We start from the raw sequence: 16,468 nt of genomic DNA, 5'->3' as shown, positions 1-16,468 counted from the left end.
AGTAGTTTTGCCCATTGAAAAGTGACATCAACCTGTGAACACCACCCTTTAAAAGTTAATCCCGGGAATTTCTCTTTCTCTTTGGTTTCTGGCTTTTGAAGAGGTCACAGGGCTCCGGTTTATCCCCTCCCCAGGCTGGACAGGGGCACGGGGGGAGCAGGGCTGGCCGGAGTTCTGCGGTTCCCAGCGGGGGATGGAGACTGTGAAGTGACAGGAGCCCCTTCCCAGAGGGAAGTACTCCCATCTGTACTACTGGACTGCCCTGATTGTCAATCTTTGACTTCTTCAAAGGGTCATTGCTAAACAAAACCTTGGTTTTGCCTGCTGACATTGCTGGTCAGGCAGTGTCCCAGGAGATGCTCTTGATGGTTTCCTCTTTTCCTGGTCATGGCACTGGTGGAGGTCCAGGCCCAGGTGATGCCACTGAAGGAAATGTGCCCTCATCCCAGGGACGCTCAACACGGACTCCCCCAGCCCCTCAGTGCCCCGCTGCTGGTCACAGCAGCCCCTGCCTGGCTCCTGCCACCCACACTCTGGTCAGCCCTGCCTGCTCCTGGACATGGGGCTCAGCCAGGGCTGGTGCTGTGTGGGCTTTGCTGGTGGTACCAGCTGGACACTGGGGTGAGAGCTCCATCTCTTTATTGGAACAGAAGAGCTGTGCTGGGCCCTGCCCTGGCAGGAGGGACCCACCTTCAGTCCAGGCCACAGAGCAGGGCGGGTCCCTTCAGGGACACAGGGCCTTGCTGTGGGTGGTGGCAGCATCTGCACAGCAGCAAGCTGGTAATGCAGCTGTGCCAGGGACATTGGGCATGGGCATGGAGATGTGAAATGTGTGGTGCAGGTGTCCCTGAGGGAGGTGTTTGGTCGTTCTTGTGAAGCTGCAGAGGGGCACCTATTGAGAGAGGAGATGGCTGAGGTCCCAGCTGCAGCTGGCACACAGGGACCCTCCTGCACAGCGGGAGATTCTCACTGTGCTCAAAGATTCCCTCTGAAGCCTAAGAGGGGAGCTTGTCAGAAGTCCCGAAAAATATCTGGGGAAAGGTCTTAGGTTAGTTGTTGAGACTAGGTACAAATCTCCAGCGGGAAAAGAGCCTCTCCAGTAGGCTGGGTGTTTTGGGGTGTCTTCGTTCTTCCTAGAATAAAGATCACCAATTGAATGTAATTTCAGTTTTTATTCTAGATGTGTAAAATGTTCCGAGATTATCTGAATTCTAAAACTACCTTGAAAAATCCTGAACTACTATGGAAATAAGTAAAAAAATATTTGTAGATTTCTTTCTACAAAAAATATTTCTAAATATTTCTAAAAATTTCATATTTCTAAAAATGAAAAGCAAAGACAAAACGCGGTCGCCTTTTCAGAATTCTAACACTCGTTTGAAAAATCCTAAAGAACTATGGAAATTGGGAAGACATATTTGGGGTTTACTTTCTACCAATAATAATTCTAAAGAGTTCTAAAAGTTTCTAATTTCTAAAAAGGAAAAACAAAGTCAACATGGTGCCCCATGCCTGGCTGCTGCCTGCCCAGCCAAGGCTGTGGCCAGCCAAGCAGCTGTGCCAGTGCTGGTGGTACCAGCCAGAGCCCAGAGCAGAAGCCCAAAGGTGTTGCTCAAGCCCTTCCCTGGCAGGAGGGGCCCACATTCAGGCCTGGCCAGGCACCAGGGCCAGCACCTGCAGGGACAGAGGGTCCTGTTCTGGGTGGTGGTGGCACAGCAATAAACTGATAATGCAGCTGTGGCAGGGACAACGGACACTGGCTTGCAGATGGAGGATGACAGGTGCAGGTCTCCCAGACTAACGTGTTTGGCAGGACATCTGGAGGTGCAGAGGTGCTCCTGTGGAGAGAGGAGGTGGCTGAGGCCCCCAGCTGCCGCTGGCACGCAGGGACCCTCCTGCACAGCAGGGCCTAGAGCGGCCAAGGCTCCCCAGCACGGCTGGAGCTGCTGGCACAGCTTGGCCCAGCTTGGCCCAGCTGGACAGCTGCCCCTCAAGGCCCCGGCGAGCAGGGGATGGCTCTGGGCAGGGTCCCTGGCCAGGAGCGGGCCCCAGAGCGCCTCTGCCTTTCAAGGGCAATCTCGTCCCCGCTCTTTCTCCTGCCCACCTTGCTTTGCCTCTGCCCGCTGCTCCTGGGGCTGCTCTTGGCCAGGCAGCCTCAGTGGCAGCCAGCACTGGCTGCAGCCCCAGCGGGCTCCCCAGGACAAGGCCCAGCAATTAAGAGGCCAATTAAAGGCCTGGGCAGCAGCAGAACTCTTGGCAGAGTTATTTGGACAACCACTGACTATCTACAGGTCCACAGCAGCCTCACTGGGAATGTTTCTATTCTACAATAGACTTTCAAAAGAAGCTGTTTGAGGGAAAGATGAACAAAACACTCACCGTTTTGTCTTCCAGCAATACCAGATTCCAACACCGCATAAAACGAGTAAATGCACCAAACAAATCAGGCCTGCCATTAATTCTGGCCAACAGCGTGTTCCCTGACAGAAACCTCTTCTGATGTCCTTCTGGGAATTGGGAACACGTGTTGTGGTGCTGGCTGCATCTGTGGGAGCAATGGGCAGTGAGAGCCCGTGCTGTGCTGCTCTGCTGAGCTGGCAGCATGGTGGGAATGTCCAGGACGTTCTCTGTTTCCCCCAGAGCTGGGGCCTGCAGGCACCTTGTTGGCCCTTGGCACAGGCTGTGCCACCCAACAATAACCAGAAGGCCGGGAGCAGAGCCCGGGGGACAGCACAGCTGCTTGGGCAGTGGCTCCTGCCAGGGACACGGGCCAAACCCATCCCTGAGCAGCCACTGCCACCCCTGAGCCTCCCTTCTCCATGACATCTCCCCCAGCCCAAGGGGACAGAGCCAGGCCCTGTCAGGGGCCAGTGCAGCCCCTGCCCAGTTGGGAGCCAGGGCTGGCTGTGGCCCTGGGCTCGTGGCAGGGCTCCCGCTCGGGGCTGCTCCTGTGCCTCGGGCCTCTGGGCGCTCACGGCTACCTCTGGGAGCAGCTGCAGTGGGATAGATGTTGGTGCATGAGTCCCATTTCCCAGGAGCTGGAAACGAGCTCCAGAGGCCTGGAAGCCGAGGTGCCTCCAGCTTTGGCTGCTGCTGGGTCATGCAAGGGCCAGCCCTAGGGGAAGAGCTGCTGGCACACAGCCCCGCCAAGGGCTGAGCCCAGCACAGCAATTACCTCCTGTGTCTGGGCCTGTGCCTGGCATTGCCTTCTTTCCTGCCAATGAGCCACTGCTTCCTCTGGGAAACGTCTCCACCTGCATGGTCTTTTGGTCCATCCCTTGAGAAAGGAAGAGGCACAGCTGAACCAGATGGAGAAGTTCTTGATTTGGGTGCTGGCATTTTCAGGACCTCATGCTTGTCAAATACGGGGATAAGGTTCAAAAAATGCCTTGGCTTTTGGGCCAGGGCCAGGGCCCTCCCTCCTCCAAAAAGCTGCCAATTCTGAGCAGTAGTGAGGGGATTGTGCAGGGTGAGGGCACACACGTGCACGGCTCTGTCCTGACACCTGCAGCAATGCTGCCCTGGCTGAGCTTTGGGCTCTGAGCTGGCAGCTCTCCCAGGGAGAAAGGCCTTCACCTACCCTCGCCATCTCCCCGAGCCTCAGTCCTGGACGTGGGTTGGGAAGCCAGATCACCTTCACCAGGAGGCTTGGCTTCAAGGAAAGGCAGGACAGAAGAGCTCCCGTGGCTCTGTAGGAGATCCTCAGGCTCCCTGGGGCTGGCAAAGGAGCTGCGCAAGGCACAGCCCTGGGCCCAGCCCCTTCCCTCTCTGCTCCTCTCCGTGGCTGCACAGAGCACACGGAAGGAGACACTGGCATTGCACATGGGAAGAAGATTGACAGCTAAATGCTCCTTTCTCCCACTGACAGCGATGCTGTGGGATCACTCAGGGCTCCAGAAGGGAGCAGGGCAAGGCTTCCAGAATCCTTCAGCCCTGAGATTATGTTAAGGGATATGGCACATGAGTGAGCTCTTGCCACCTTGACATTATTCCATCAGGAAAAGCACATTGAGAACTTGCCTCCAGCATTCTCCAAGTCTTGCCAGCTGTCATCTAGCCGGGCTTCCAGATAATCCATGTCCTGATCCCAGTCTAGAAGCCAGTACAGATCAGAACCACGTCCATGGTGCGCTGGGATCCACTTCTGCCTTGGGGTAGTGGGCACTGCAAGGGGTTTGGGTTAGATCGTGAGTACCAGATGTCAATGGACATGGCCAAAGCTGCAGAGGGGCCTGGGGAGCTCTGGGCTGGCTCTGGTCACTCTCCACCCTCTTTGCAGGCCCTGTGCAACATCCCTGGTGGGGGGTGACAGGGCCAGAGCAGGGGTCCTGGCTGCTGAGTCTCAGGAGAAGGCTGAGGGACATGGACCCACCTTGTCCTCCCTGCAGCATTTCCTTCAGCATTTGCGGAGTGATTTTGGATGGCACATGGGGTTTCTGGTGTCCTGTAGCTTTGTTCTTTCCACTTGGAGGACCTTAAGAGAAAATAGTTCCCCTTTGCAGGAATGGAGCCCAGAAAACCAGTGCTCAGCCTGTGGGGTCAGGAGGGACACACCACTCACCCCTGCGATGGGAGCCGGGCTTGCGTACAGTTACCAACCCAGGAGCTGGGAAAGTCCTCGCTGCAGGCACACCTGTAACTCAACAGCCACAGAAGCTTCTGTCATCTCTGCTCATCTGCACAGGCAGCACTGAGCCATGGGAGAGGTGAGGGGAACGCGATGGGCGAGGGCACACACGTGTATGTCTCTGTCCTGACACCTGCAGTGGTGCCAGGACATTGAAACTGCTTATTCTGCCAGGAAAGGACCATTGAGAACTTACCTCCATCATTTCTCAAGTGTTTCAAGCCGTCATCCAGCAGGGCCTCTGGATAATATAAGTTGTGATTCCAATCTAGAAGGGAGCCCAGATCAGAACCCTGCCATGGTGTGCTGAGATCCCCTTCTACTTTTGACAACTGGGCACTGCAAGGGTGTCAGGTAAGACCCTGGGTGCCAAATGTTAGAGGACAATGGCCAAAGCTGCACAGGGGCCAGAGGACCTCTGGGTTGGTGTCTGGTCACTCTCCAAGCTCTTTGCAAGCCCTGTGCAACATCCCTGGAAGAGGTGGCTGGAGCAGCCCAAGGCCCATTGGGGCTCTCTCACAGCTACAGCTTGCTAAAGCAATGGGGAAAAACTGCAGCAGGCAGTTGCACAACTATCCCTCCCTCACTCCTGCCCTCTCTCCCTCACTTCCTGCCTTCCTCTCTGTCTCCATCCCTCTTTTCCCTGGGACAGCTCTCCCAGCCCAAGGGGGCAGAGCCAGGCCCTCTCAGGACACACTGGAGCCTTGGCCTCCCCCTCTGCCCATTCCCCACCATGGGCACCCCTTTGCAGTCGCTGCCAGGTTTTGGGATGTGTCTCCCATGGATGGACCCCAGCAGGACTGCTCAGTAGCCGAGTGCCCTGAGCCTGCTGGGGATAATTCCTCTGGGCTGTGCCGGTCTTGGCCGGGCTGTGCCTGCACTGCCAAGCAGCAGAGATGGCAGCTCAAACCTCAGCAGGGCTCAGGCCCAGAGGCACAGCAATTACCTCCTGTGACTGTGCCTGGCATGGCCTCCCTACCTGCAGCAGAGGCTGCCCATGGGCCACTGCTTCCTCTGGGAAACTCCGCCTTGAGCACAGCCGCTCTGTCCACTTCTGCAGAAAGGGGCAGCTGGATCAGATGGAACCATTCCCCACTGGGGAAACTTCAGGAGGCAATGCTTGTCAAAGGCATGGTTAAGGATCAAGAATCCCTGAAAATTTTTTGGCATTGGCCAGGGCCTACACTCATCAAAACAGCTGCCCTTTCTTATCTACCTGGGGACCGATAAATTGCAGGGGATCTCAGTGTGAGCATGACCCCTGCTGCACTTTGGGCTCCCTGCCTGCTGATGCCAAATGCCTTCCTGCAGAGGCTGGGGAGAAGCTGCAGCCAGGCCAGGCTGGGAAACAGCCCTGCAGGCCATGAAAGCAACAATGGGGCAGCGAGGCTGCCATGGATCCTCTTCCCACTGTGCAAAGAAAGCCCCTGGCTGCTGAGTCTCAGGAGAAGGCTGAGGGACATGGACCCACCTTGTCCTCCCTGCAGCATTTCCTTCAGCATTTGCGGAGTGATTTTGGATGGCACATGGAGATTCTGGTGTCCTGCAGCTTTGTTCTTTCCACTTGGAGGACCTTAAGTGAAAATAGTTCCCCTTTGCAGGAATGGATCCCAGAAAACCAGTGCTCAGCCTGTGGGGTCAGGAGGGACACACCACTCACCCCTGCGATGGGAGCCGGGCTTGCGTACAGTTACCAACCCAGGAGCTGGGAAAGTCCTGCCTGCAGACACACCTGTAACTCAACAGCCACAGAAGCTTCTGTCACCTCTGCTCATCTGCACAGGCAGCACTGAGCCATGGGAGAGGTGAGGGGATAGCACAGGACGGGGGCACACACGTGCACGGCTCTGTCCTGACACCTGCAGCGATGCTGTCCTGGCTGAGCTTTGGGCTCTGAGCTGGCAGCTCTCCCAGGGGGAAAGGCCTTCACCTACCCTCGCCATCTCCCAGAGCCTCAGTCCTGGACGTGGGTTGGGAAGCCAGATCACCTTCACCAAGTGGCTTGGCTGCAAGGAAAGGCAGGACAGAAGAGCTCCTGTGGATCTGTAGGAGATCCTCTGGCTCCCTGGGCCAGGCAAAGGAGCCGCGAAAGGCAAAGCCCTGGGCACAGCCCCTTCCCTCTCTGCTCCTCTCCGTGGCTGCACAGAGCACATGGAAGGAGACACTGGCATTGCACACAGGTAGAAGATTGACAGCTAAATGCTCCTTCCTCCCACTGACAGCGATGCTGTGGGATTACTCAAGGCTCCAGAAGGGAGCAGGGAAAAATTTCCAGAATCCTTCAACCCTCACACGACCTTAACGCAAACGGCACATAAGTGAGCACTTTCCACCTTGACAGATTATTCTGTCAGTACAAGTGGCAATTCAGAACTTACCTCCAGCATTCTCCGAGATTTTCAAAGTCTCATTTACCAGCGATCCCAAATAATTCAAGTCATGATCCCAATCTAGAAAGAAGCACAGATCAGAACCATGTCCATGGTGCACTGGGATCCCCTTCTGCCTTAGGGAACTGGACACTGCGAGGGGTTTGGGTAAGGCTGTGGGAGCCAGATGTCAATGGACATGGCCAAAGCTGCAGAGGGGCTGGGGAGCTCTGGGCTGGCTCTGGTCACTCTCCACCCTCTTTGCAGGCCCTGTGCAACATCCCTGCAGAGGCAGCAGGACCAGCCCAGGGCCCCTGGGGACTCTCTCCCTCTCACAGAGGAAAGCCTCCCTAAAGGCCTGTGGAAAACCATCCCCAACTCTTCCCAGGAGAAGGAAGTGCTGTCCCAGGAAAGGGAAGCCAGGCTGCGGGCTCACCTGCTCCCTGTGCTCGCTGCGGAGCAGCCTGGGCAGCCCTGTCAGGCAGGGCCACTGCCAGGAGGAGCAGGAGGAGGAGACGCAGAGCAAAGGCCATGGTGCCTTGCCCTCTGCCAGTCCTGCAGCTCTTGCTGCCACCACTGTCCTGACACCGCTGTCCCAATGTCAGCACCGCTGCTGCCGCCGCCGCTGCTGCCGCAACAGTCGTGGTCAAGGACTGACTGCTCGGTCCTCGTGGTGCTGTGCAACCACGGGGCTCTGGGACCTCTGTGACCTCAGAGCCTGCTGTCACCTCAGCCTGCTGTCACCCCACAGGCTGCTGTGACCTCATGGCCAGCGTGGAATTGTGTGGGGAGTGGGATCTGCCTTCTTCACCAGGGAGCTCATCCTGCCCAGCAGCTCTGTCCAAGGGCTATGACAGGGTCCCAGCCCAGCTGATCCCACAGGCTGGGGGATGAAGGGATGGAGAGCAGCCCTGCTGAGAAGGACTTGTGGCTGCTGCAAGGAGAGAGGCTGGACATGAGCCAGCCATGTGCCTCCAAAGGAGGCTGCCCAGCAGCTTGAAGGAGGTGATTCCACCACCCCTCTGCTCTGGTGTGAGCCCACCTGGAGTACTGCATCCACCTCTGGGTGCCCAGGACAGGAAGGACATGGTCCTGTTGGAGATAGTCCAGAGGAGGGACAAAATGCTCTGAGGGCTGGAGCCCCTCTGCTTTGGAGACAGGCTGGGATAGCTGGGGGTGTTCAGCCTGGAAGAGGGAAGGCTCCACGCAGACCTGATTGCTACCTTTCAGTACTTTAAGGTAGCTTTTAGAAAACACAGGACAGAATTTTTAGTAGGGCCTGTTGTGACAAGACTGAGGAGGAATGTTTTCAATCTAAAAGACAGTAGATTCAGACTAGACCTAATGAAGATGTTTTTTACACCGTGGGTTTTGAAACCCTGGCACAGGTTGCCCAGAGAGGTGGGCATCCATCCCTGCTGACATTCAAGCTCATGCTCTGAGCAACCTGATCCAAAGGTGTCCCTGCTCACTGCAGGGCACTGCACTAGATGGCCTTTAAATGTCCAAGCCAAGCCAAGCCATTCTGTGCTGCTGTGCACCAGTAGAGCAGTGCTGGAATAATGCTGGGGTGATGGTGCTGGCACCTGTGTTTCGGTAGTTGTGCCATTTAGCTGTTGGCCAAGAGAGGATTGATGGGCTGCACAGTGAAGTCTGCAAAGAACAGTGTGCTCAAGGAGAAACAGGAGAGGAACAGGGCTTCCAGCTCAGATAAATGCCAGCATTTTGCTGCCCATTTCTTGTTAAGAAATAAAGCAATGTTCTGAAGATCCCTTCAGTGTGGGTGCACTATTGGCTGTATCAGTGCTTGTGTTCTGTAAAACAGGTGAGCTGTTACAGCTTCTTGCCCCATTTACCACTGGATAAAACCCAAATACTGCATTGCTCCATGTCTCCTTTCTTCCAAGTAAAGGCAGATTTTCTTCATTCTTCAGTGGGACATATTCATCTGTTGACAAGCAAATTCTTCTTGCCACTCAGACAATGTTGATTTGCTCTAATCCGATTATAATTAAGACCGTAATTTATCAGAGTATAATTAAGACCATATAATTAATTGTAATTAAGGCTGATGGATTGTGAGGCAAAGTGTTGCATCATTTTCCCTGGAGAGAGTTTTTCTCTAATTCAATGACATTTGAAGACAGCTGTAGCCTACCATACTTCTGGCATACTAGAAATGAAAAAACAGCCATGGAAACAGGCTGTTCTATCCTTTCCTCCTCCTCCCTGAAGTCTGAGCTCTTCAGCTGCCTCACAAACATTGTTTTATTTCACACAGGTATCCATCAGGACAGTGGCTGTGAAGCTTGGAACAATGTAGGTTTAGAGCAGCAAAAATAATAATCCATTTCCCAGGTTAAGCCAAGCATTTCCCAAATAACTCTAGCTATCCTCAGGGATGTTTCCAAAAGTATTGTTGTAAATGTTGGGAGCGGGGAGAGAGAATGTGAACAAAATTAAGAATACAGCTTTCTGAGATCTTTTTATTCCTATAAAAGCAGAGTCAAAATTGTTTATAGATAGAACATTAACTAAGAAGTGAACAACAGATTGTCAAGATAATTGCTTAGGAATCAAAAATATCTAAATAAAAATAAGTTAACATGTGGCTTTATAAGAAAACAATCATACTAAGAAGAAAAAAAAACCCTACCAAATCTAAAAACAATAAGGTTGCCTCATCTGTCTCAATATCAAAAAAAAAAAAAAGTTGAAAATAATCAGATCCTCAAGACCATTACTATATACAGGACCCTCCAGGTAGTAGGAATAAACAAAGGAATTTTTGGACAGGTTTTTTTTCTCCTTGGGCTGGGGGAGCTGTCACAGGGAAGGGAGGGTCAGGGGTGGCCGTGGCTGCTCAGGAATGGAACCACTCCCTGGAAGGAGCCACTGCCCAAGCAGCTGTGCTGCCCCCGGGCTCTGCTCTCAGCTTTCTGGGCTCTGTTGGGTGGCACAGCCTGTGCCAAGGGGTGGCAAGGTGCCTGCAGGCCCCAGCTCTGGGGGAAACAGAGAACGTCCTGGCCGTATCCAGCGTGCTGCCAGCTCAGCAGTGGAGCACAGCACAGGCTCACGCTGCCCATTGCTCCCACAGATGCAGCCAGCACCACAAGACATGCTCAGAAGATCTGGGAGAGCATGAGAAGAGTTTTCTACCAGGGAACACATGGCTTGATTAAGTTAATGGCCACTGTGGCTGGTGGAGCACTTTTCCTGCTGATGTGCTATGCTGGAATCTGGTATTGCTGGAAGAGAAAAGGGTGAGTGTTTTGCTGATCTCGGCCTCAAACAGCTTCTTGAAAGGCTGCTCATAGTCGGGAAACATTCCCAGTGAGTCTGCTGAGGACCTGTAGATAGTCATTGGTTGTCCAAATAACTCTGCCAGGAGTTCTGCTGCTGCCCAGGGCTTTAATTGGCCTCTTAATTGCTGGGCCTTGTCCTGGGGAGCCCGCTGGGGCTGCAGCCAGTGCTGGCTGCCACTGAGGCTGCCTGGCCAAGAGCAGCCCCAGGAGCAGCGGGCAGAGGCAAAGCAAGGTGGGCAGGAGAAAGAGCGGGGACGAGATTGCCCTTGAAAGGCAGAGGCGCTCTGGGGCCCGCTCCTGGCCAGGGACCCTGCCCAGAGCCATCCCCTGCTCACCAGGGCCTTGAGGGGCAGCTGTCCAGCTGGGCCAAGCTGTGCCAGCAGCTCCAGCCGTGCTGGGGAGCCTTGGCCGCTCTGGGCCCTGCTGTGCAGGAGGGTCCCTGCGTGCCAGCGGCAGCTGGGGGCCTCAGCCACCTCCTCTCTCCACAGGAGCACCTCTGCACCTTCAGAACAGCAGCCAAAGACTTCAATCACCGAGAAGCTGACCTCTCATCCCCACTCTTCACCTCTGTCTCCCTCTGCTCTGCTGTGGCTCCATCCCCGTCTTGAGTGCGTCCCAAGACCCACACGTGCAAAGTGAGACCCTCTGCCCCTGAGCCCCCTGGCCCTGGTCCCTGGCCAAGACTGAAATTGGGCAGCCCCTGCCCACCAGAGCAGGGCTTGGCCTATGGTTTTTGTTCAAATAAAGAGATGGAGATTTTACCTCAGTGTCTGGCTGGTACCACCAGCAAAGCCCTCATGGCACCAGCCCTGGCTGAGCTCCATGTCCAGGAGCAGCCGGGTGTGCCCACAGTGTGGGCAGGCAGGAGCCAGGCAGGGGCTGCCATGACCAGTGGTGGGGCCACGAGGGGCTGGGGGAGCCCATGCTGAGCGTCCCTGGGTTGTGAGGGCACATTTCCTTCAGTGGCATCACCTGGGCCTGCACCTCATGAGGCACCCAGGGCTAATTTGGGCTCTCTGCTAAGGTGTGCAGGGATCCCCCATGAGGTGTGCAGTGGGGTTAAATTGAGAGGGTTTTTTCCTCTTCTCAGCACAGCAAAGGGGACACTCTTGGCTGAGGTTTTGCAGAGCTGGGAGGAAGCCTCTTGCGAGCCCTTGGGCCCGGCCTGTGGGCACAGCGGGCAGGCAGAGCCCATCCCTTGAGGCCAGTCCGGGCTGCTCGGGCCGGGCCGGGCCGGGCCAGGTGAGGGCCCCGGCAGGGAAGGGCTGTGGCCGTGGGCTCTGATGAGGCTGCCGAGCTTCACCCTGGCCCTGTGCTGCAGCCAAACACACATTTACAGCCACAGCCATTCTCTGGGGCACAGGAGGCAACCGGGGCTGGAACTGAGGCCATGGCTTCTCACCCTGAAGGGAGGCTGGCTCTGTTGGTTTGGAGGGCACAGCTTAGATCCCAGTTCCCTTTGTAAACCTGCTGGGGAAGTGTGGAGGAGCAGAGAGTTCCAACCCTTTTCATTGGGAAGTGTGGCTGATGCTGTGGGGTTTTTCAATTTTTTGCCCTCTGAATTTGTGTCCTGGCAGAGGGTTAAGTTTGCTTGCTCTCACAAAGGCCCTTTTCTTCTTGGTGCTCAGTGGGACTGCAATGCAGCCGGGGTTGAAGGAGGATCTGCGGCCGCTTGGGCCATGATTGTGGGACACCGTGTGGGACCTGCTGCTTTTGGCTGTGCTTTGTGGTGCTGCTGGTTCAGGCCTTTTACAGTAACTGACTTCAGTTTCTTCATCTTGTCACCATGGCTGGGAATAAATCTCTTGAACACCTCTGTAATATTAAGAGGCAGGCATTGCTTTCTTGAAGTGCTGCATGCACAGGCCATAGGGATCACAGGGCCTTCTTGGTGGGGTCTTCAGGGAGCCTGGTGGTCATTGAGGGAGGAAGCTGATTCTACTGGAAAAAAGAGGGTTTTCCATGTGTGGAAAAGAATAACCTCTCACTTCCCCATCCCTTTCTATACAAAGTTATACAGGCAAGAGCATTCAAATATCTCTATCTGCCAAGTCAAACTATTTTTCTTTCTATATCTATCTATCTATCTATCTATCTATCTATCTATCTATCTATCTATCTATCTTGTTGTAGTTTAAGGCCTGGCGATGTGGAAGAAACTGGGATGTAACAGAAAGTTAGCAAAAACCCCTCTCTGTTAGGATCGTAAAACCTTCTGTAATTAGCCCATAGCACTCAAGTGTGACATGAGCAGATGGGAGTAACACAATGACCCTAGGTTATAAAAGGTCAAATTCTCCTGCAATAAACGCTATTGCTTCACCATCCATCACATTGATGTCTTGTGGGTAGAATGGTCCGAGTGGCCAAGGGGGAGCCACCATGCTGGCTTCTGAACTAGGGTGTCTGCCTTGCTTGAAAAACCAACACTACCTATCTATCTTTATCTATCTATCTATCTATCTATCTATCTATCTATCTATCTACTTTACTAATCTATGAAATATTTTCATGCACGAGATTTTGTTTATATATAAATTATGACACATCTATTGAGAGCTGGAAAATGATACCATCCATGTTTGATATAGCAAAGCTTGGGTTTAGGAACACACAAGAACTGTGATTTCTTTCTTGCTAGACATATGCTGGCTCGTTTAGATTGACTATGAACTGATATCCTGCAAAGCTGGAAAATGCCTGGTGGCCATTGCTGTGATATCCTTTAAAATCCTTTTTTCATTTTTATTTTTTTCTTTTGTGCTGGTTGGTAAATACCTTTCTTCCTTAAGCTGTGTGCTGGCAATATTGGAAGTAAAAAATAACAGAATACTGCATCTTTTAGATACTTGATAGCTGTCCTGTTAAATTTTATTGTAGTATGTTCTGTCTAATACCCACTCAGAATTAAATCAGCTGGTCAGCTACTGAGCACAACTTACTGCACAGCTGCAGCTCAAGTTTCCACAGTGCAAGTGGCTTTTTCTTCTTCTGTATATGTATCAAACACATTCAAGTGCAAGGCTGCTGACAGAGGAAAGAGCCTTGTTTAGTGGAGCCTGGACTTTGGGAAGGTGGTAGCTGTTAGATCAACACCCAGCAAAGTGCCTAAATTCCTTTTTGTGACTGCTGTCTGGTGACTTTGGCCTGGCTTCTTGAGGAGGTTCAATTTTCATTTAGAAATGGCACGAGAACACTCCGTGTGCTCCCGTGGAGCCAGGGCTGTCCCAGGACACATGGAGCTGGGACAAAGGGCACATTGATTTTCATCTCAAGAAGCCACCTGAGCTCCTCATGGCAGCAACCCCACGCACTGCTAATGGATCCATTACAATTAACTCAGCACACAGCTTGGAACTTGAAGCTCTGACATACGGAGCTTGTTCAGTTCTGCCATGGAGGAATGGAGTTTGGAAACAAAGAGGTTTAGCAAGGAGATCCACGCACAGCTAAACTCTTTGTACTCTAACAAAGGAAGTCTTAGGATGTAAACCCTCACCCATCCTCTGGTTTTACCCCTCCATTGAGCCAAATTCTTGGTCTTCATTCCTGTGTCAGTAGGAAAATATGACAGGGAAGTGGAGATCCTCCTTGGCTTCTTCAGCTGGCCAGCTTGGAACCTCATCCTATGCCACAAACAGGAACAGACAAACTGGAATTTTGTTATGAAACTGTACTTTGGGTTTGATTTTACCCAGAAGTAACTGAGATTCACTGGAATATTTACAAGCCATAAATGATGGATTTATTGTGGTTGCTAGAATCTTTCAGATTTTACAACTTTTCTGCTGCACGAGAACCTGGCACTTGCAGAACTCTTGCCCCATGCACTTCTCTAGTGCTTCTTGCAGAGAAGTGCTTTGGGATTAATCAGGATGAGTGCCACGTTCACGTGTGGTTTATGGAGCCCACAGGACAGGAAATTGTCTTTGCTGAGGGCACTGGCTGTCATTCCAACACCTGCATCACTTTTTCTACAGTAATCCTTGTGAGAAAGGTTGTTCTTTGCCATAGAGATTTTTAGTCCACATTTTTTATCTCAAACCGCCAAAAGTTTTCCATCTCACAGGTTTCTGATGCTGATTTTTCCATTCCAGTCTGTTGTTGGCCTTGTCAGGAAAATTCATCTACAAACACCAGAGGTTTATGTCTAAAAAGGAGACAGAGGAGTCCTTTTACTTGATTTGAATAAAGGGAGAGGCCATGGGCCATTCTCCTGGGGTCTCTCAAATTTTTGGAGGACACAGCCTCCTATTTATCCAAATTTCCCAGCCACGTCCCTGTCTCTTTCCCCATTGGCTGAGGTACTTGAGAGGTCCAGACTCCCCGGAGTGCCTGACACCTAAGATTCCCCTCTAATGTATAACCCTCCTTCTTCATTTTTAATTCTTATGGAATTTATGGTTTTCCCCCATTGTTTCTTTCATCTTTCAGTATCAAATTTCATTTATCAGCAAACTAACAGTTTGTTTGTAAAGGCAAATATCTTTTTTCCATTCATCAATCAGAGGAATCCTTCCCATTGTTTCTTTTATCTCTCAGTGCTAGTTTTATTTACCAGCAGACCCACAGCTTGTTTTTAAAGACAAATCTCTCATTCCTCTCAACCTCTCTTTTTAAAAAAAATTTCTTACTAATTGTCTTTACAAACTTTAGTTATCATTGACTTTATTTCCTATTCCTCGATTTTTTTTTTTGTTTTGCAATTATTTGCAGTGACATCAATTTCTGTCCTTTTGTAGCTATTCCTGGATTAGTAGCTATGGCTACTACCTGCATCCTCTTTATCAAATGTTGAAGAAATTGTACTAAGCAAGGGATCATGCATGCTAAAAGATAAGAGTTGCTACAGCACAAGAAAAGCATTTGTTAAACCCACAGTTTACTAGATAACCACAAAAACACGTCTTATTCTCAATTCTTTCTATGTTTGGACTGATACATGAGTTAACTTTCCTATTGCTTTTGTAATTTGTTTCACCACCTTTTAGCTATCAGTTAATTTGCCACACTCTCCCTTCTTCTGCTGACAGTGTTTGCATTTCTAAGCTCTCACACGAGGCTTCTACCTGCAGTTCCATTTAAATCTGTTTTGTTGGATCTGGACCAGAACCTATTACAAAGGATTTGAGTTTTGTTTCAGTGTTGCTACTTCTACTGATCATCACGGACAACACGTGTCCTGCTTGTGGAATTGTTTTGGGGGCAGCTTAAAAATAAGGGCTCCAAAAAACCTTCTCTTTCCCCTCTGCTTTATAGCCTTCAAAATCTTTTTGGTAATTATGGAAGGAACACCTTGCTTAGCTGCTGGTAGTGACCTTAACATAAATTTGATTCTATTTGCCTTGATATCTGAAACAATTATAAGGAGGGAAGTTGGGGGTCTAATACTCTGAACCTAAAATCTAGTCAGAAATGCTTTTTCCCACGTATGTGCTTCTTGTTCTATTTAGACAATAAATGCTTTTTTCAGAAGAATGAAGCCACCATAGACTTCCTTCTTCATCTGAAAATCTTGTTTATTATGGATTTAACTCGTTGTTTAGGTTTGACTGTGCTGGGCAGCCACGGCCAGTCTTCAGATCTTCCTGGCCTTCCACAGACTTCACAATTTTTCAGGTAAAAGGATTTGCTACTTCTTCTCTTATGGTTAAAAATTACTTTTCTACTTTTGGCTTCAACTTCAAGTGGCTGACAATATCAAGGTAAGATTATTAAGGCAGACATTTTAATGGTGTAATTTAATTTCCTAACTTAACTTTTACTTTCATGTTGTCTTTACACGACCTGTAAAGGCGAGTGAAGGCACAGAAAGAGCTTTAACATAAAGAAAACAATGACAGTGAGGATTGGCCTCTAATGACTGGAGATTTGAGAGAAGGGATGCCCACACAAACTATTTCAGCAGCCAGGCTGTGGGAGGCACACGGGGCTTCCCCTGATGTTGATGGCCTGGTTACTGCTCCAGTCCCCTGTTGTGGAGCATCAGTGGCAGCCTGCCGAGCTTCTCCTCTAGCTGAGATGTCTGAATTTCTGGGGCCTTAGAGACCTTGACTCGAGAGGGATGGCTCTACCCGTGTTCAGCTCTCCTGACGGCTGTTTCTGTGCTCAGCAACACTTGCACAGGTCTACACTACTTTGCTGCTGCTGCTGCTGCTTCTCTCTAC

General features: G+C 51.5%; 2 protein-coding genes across 2 annotated transcripts in view; both read right to left on the bottom strand.

The window, feature by feature from the left end:
• LOC147646744 (maestro heat-like repeat-containing protein family member 7) overlaps positions 1–16,468 on the bottom strand; it is a 181,014-nt gene that overhangs the window by 42,973 nt on the left and 121,573 nt on the right. The window lies entirely within an intron of this gene.
• Positions 1,161–7,695, bottom strand: LOC147646747 (uncharacterized). Its single transcript, XM_086873033.1, has 14 exons — positions 7,433–7,695; positions 7,006–7,077; positions 6,562–6,633; positions 6,288–6,359; positions 6,099–6,200; positions 5,607–5,681; positions 4,824–4,895; positions 4,562–4,633; positions 4,373–4,474; positions 4,021–4,164; positions 3,581–3,652; positions 3,176–3,277; positions 2,380–2,545; positions 1,161–1,838 (listed from the first exon to the last, which is right to left on the bottom strand). The coding sequence occupies exons 1-14, from the start codon at positions 7,527–7,529 to the stop codon at positions 1,613–1,615; spliced, it is 1,446 nt and encodes a 481-aa protein (XP_086729159.1). The 5' UTR covers positions 7,530–7,695; the 3' UTR covers positions 1,161–1,612.

Source organism: Cyanistes caeruleus, unplaced genomic scaffold (assembly GCF_971803275.1).
Source record: "Cyanistes caeruleus unplaced genomic scaffold, bCyaCae1.hap1.1 HAP1_SCAFFOLD_81, whole genome shotgun sequence".
NCBI lineage: Eukaryota > Metazoa > Chordata > Aves > Passeriformes > Paridae > Cyanistes > Cyanistes caeruleus.
The sequence above is the reverse complement of the archived record's forward strand: the minus strand, read 5'-3'. Positions and strand labels throughout refer to the sequence as shown.

What these genes read in the sequence shown, in the direction of transcription:
- LOC147646747 (XM_086873033.1), bottom strand. Translation starts at nt 7,529, where the DNA reads ATGGCCTTTGCTCTGCGTCTCCTCCTCCTGCTCCTCCTGGCAGTGGCC. An exon ending in AATCTCGGAGAATGCTGGAG is followed by an intron (nt 6,634 to 7,005) that starts GTAAGTTCTGAA and finishes CTTTCCTTGCAG; the next exon opens with CCAAGCCACTTGGTGAAGGT. An exon ending in GGCTCTGGGAGATGGCGAGG is followed by an intron (nt 6,360 to 6,561) that starts GTAGGTGAAGGC and finishes GTTGAGTTACAG; the next exon opens with GTGTGTCTGCAGGCAGGACT.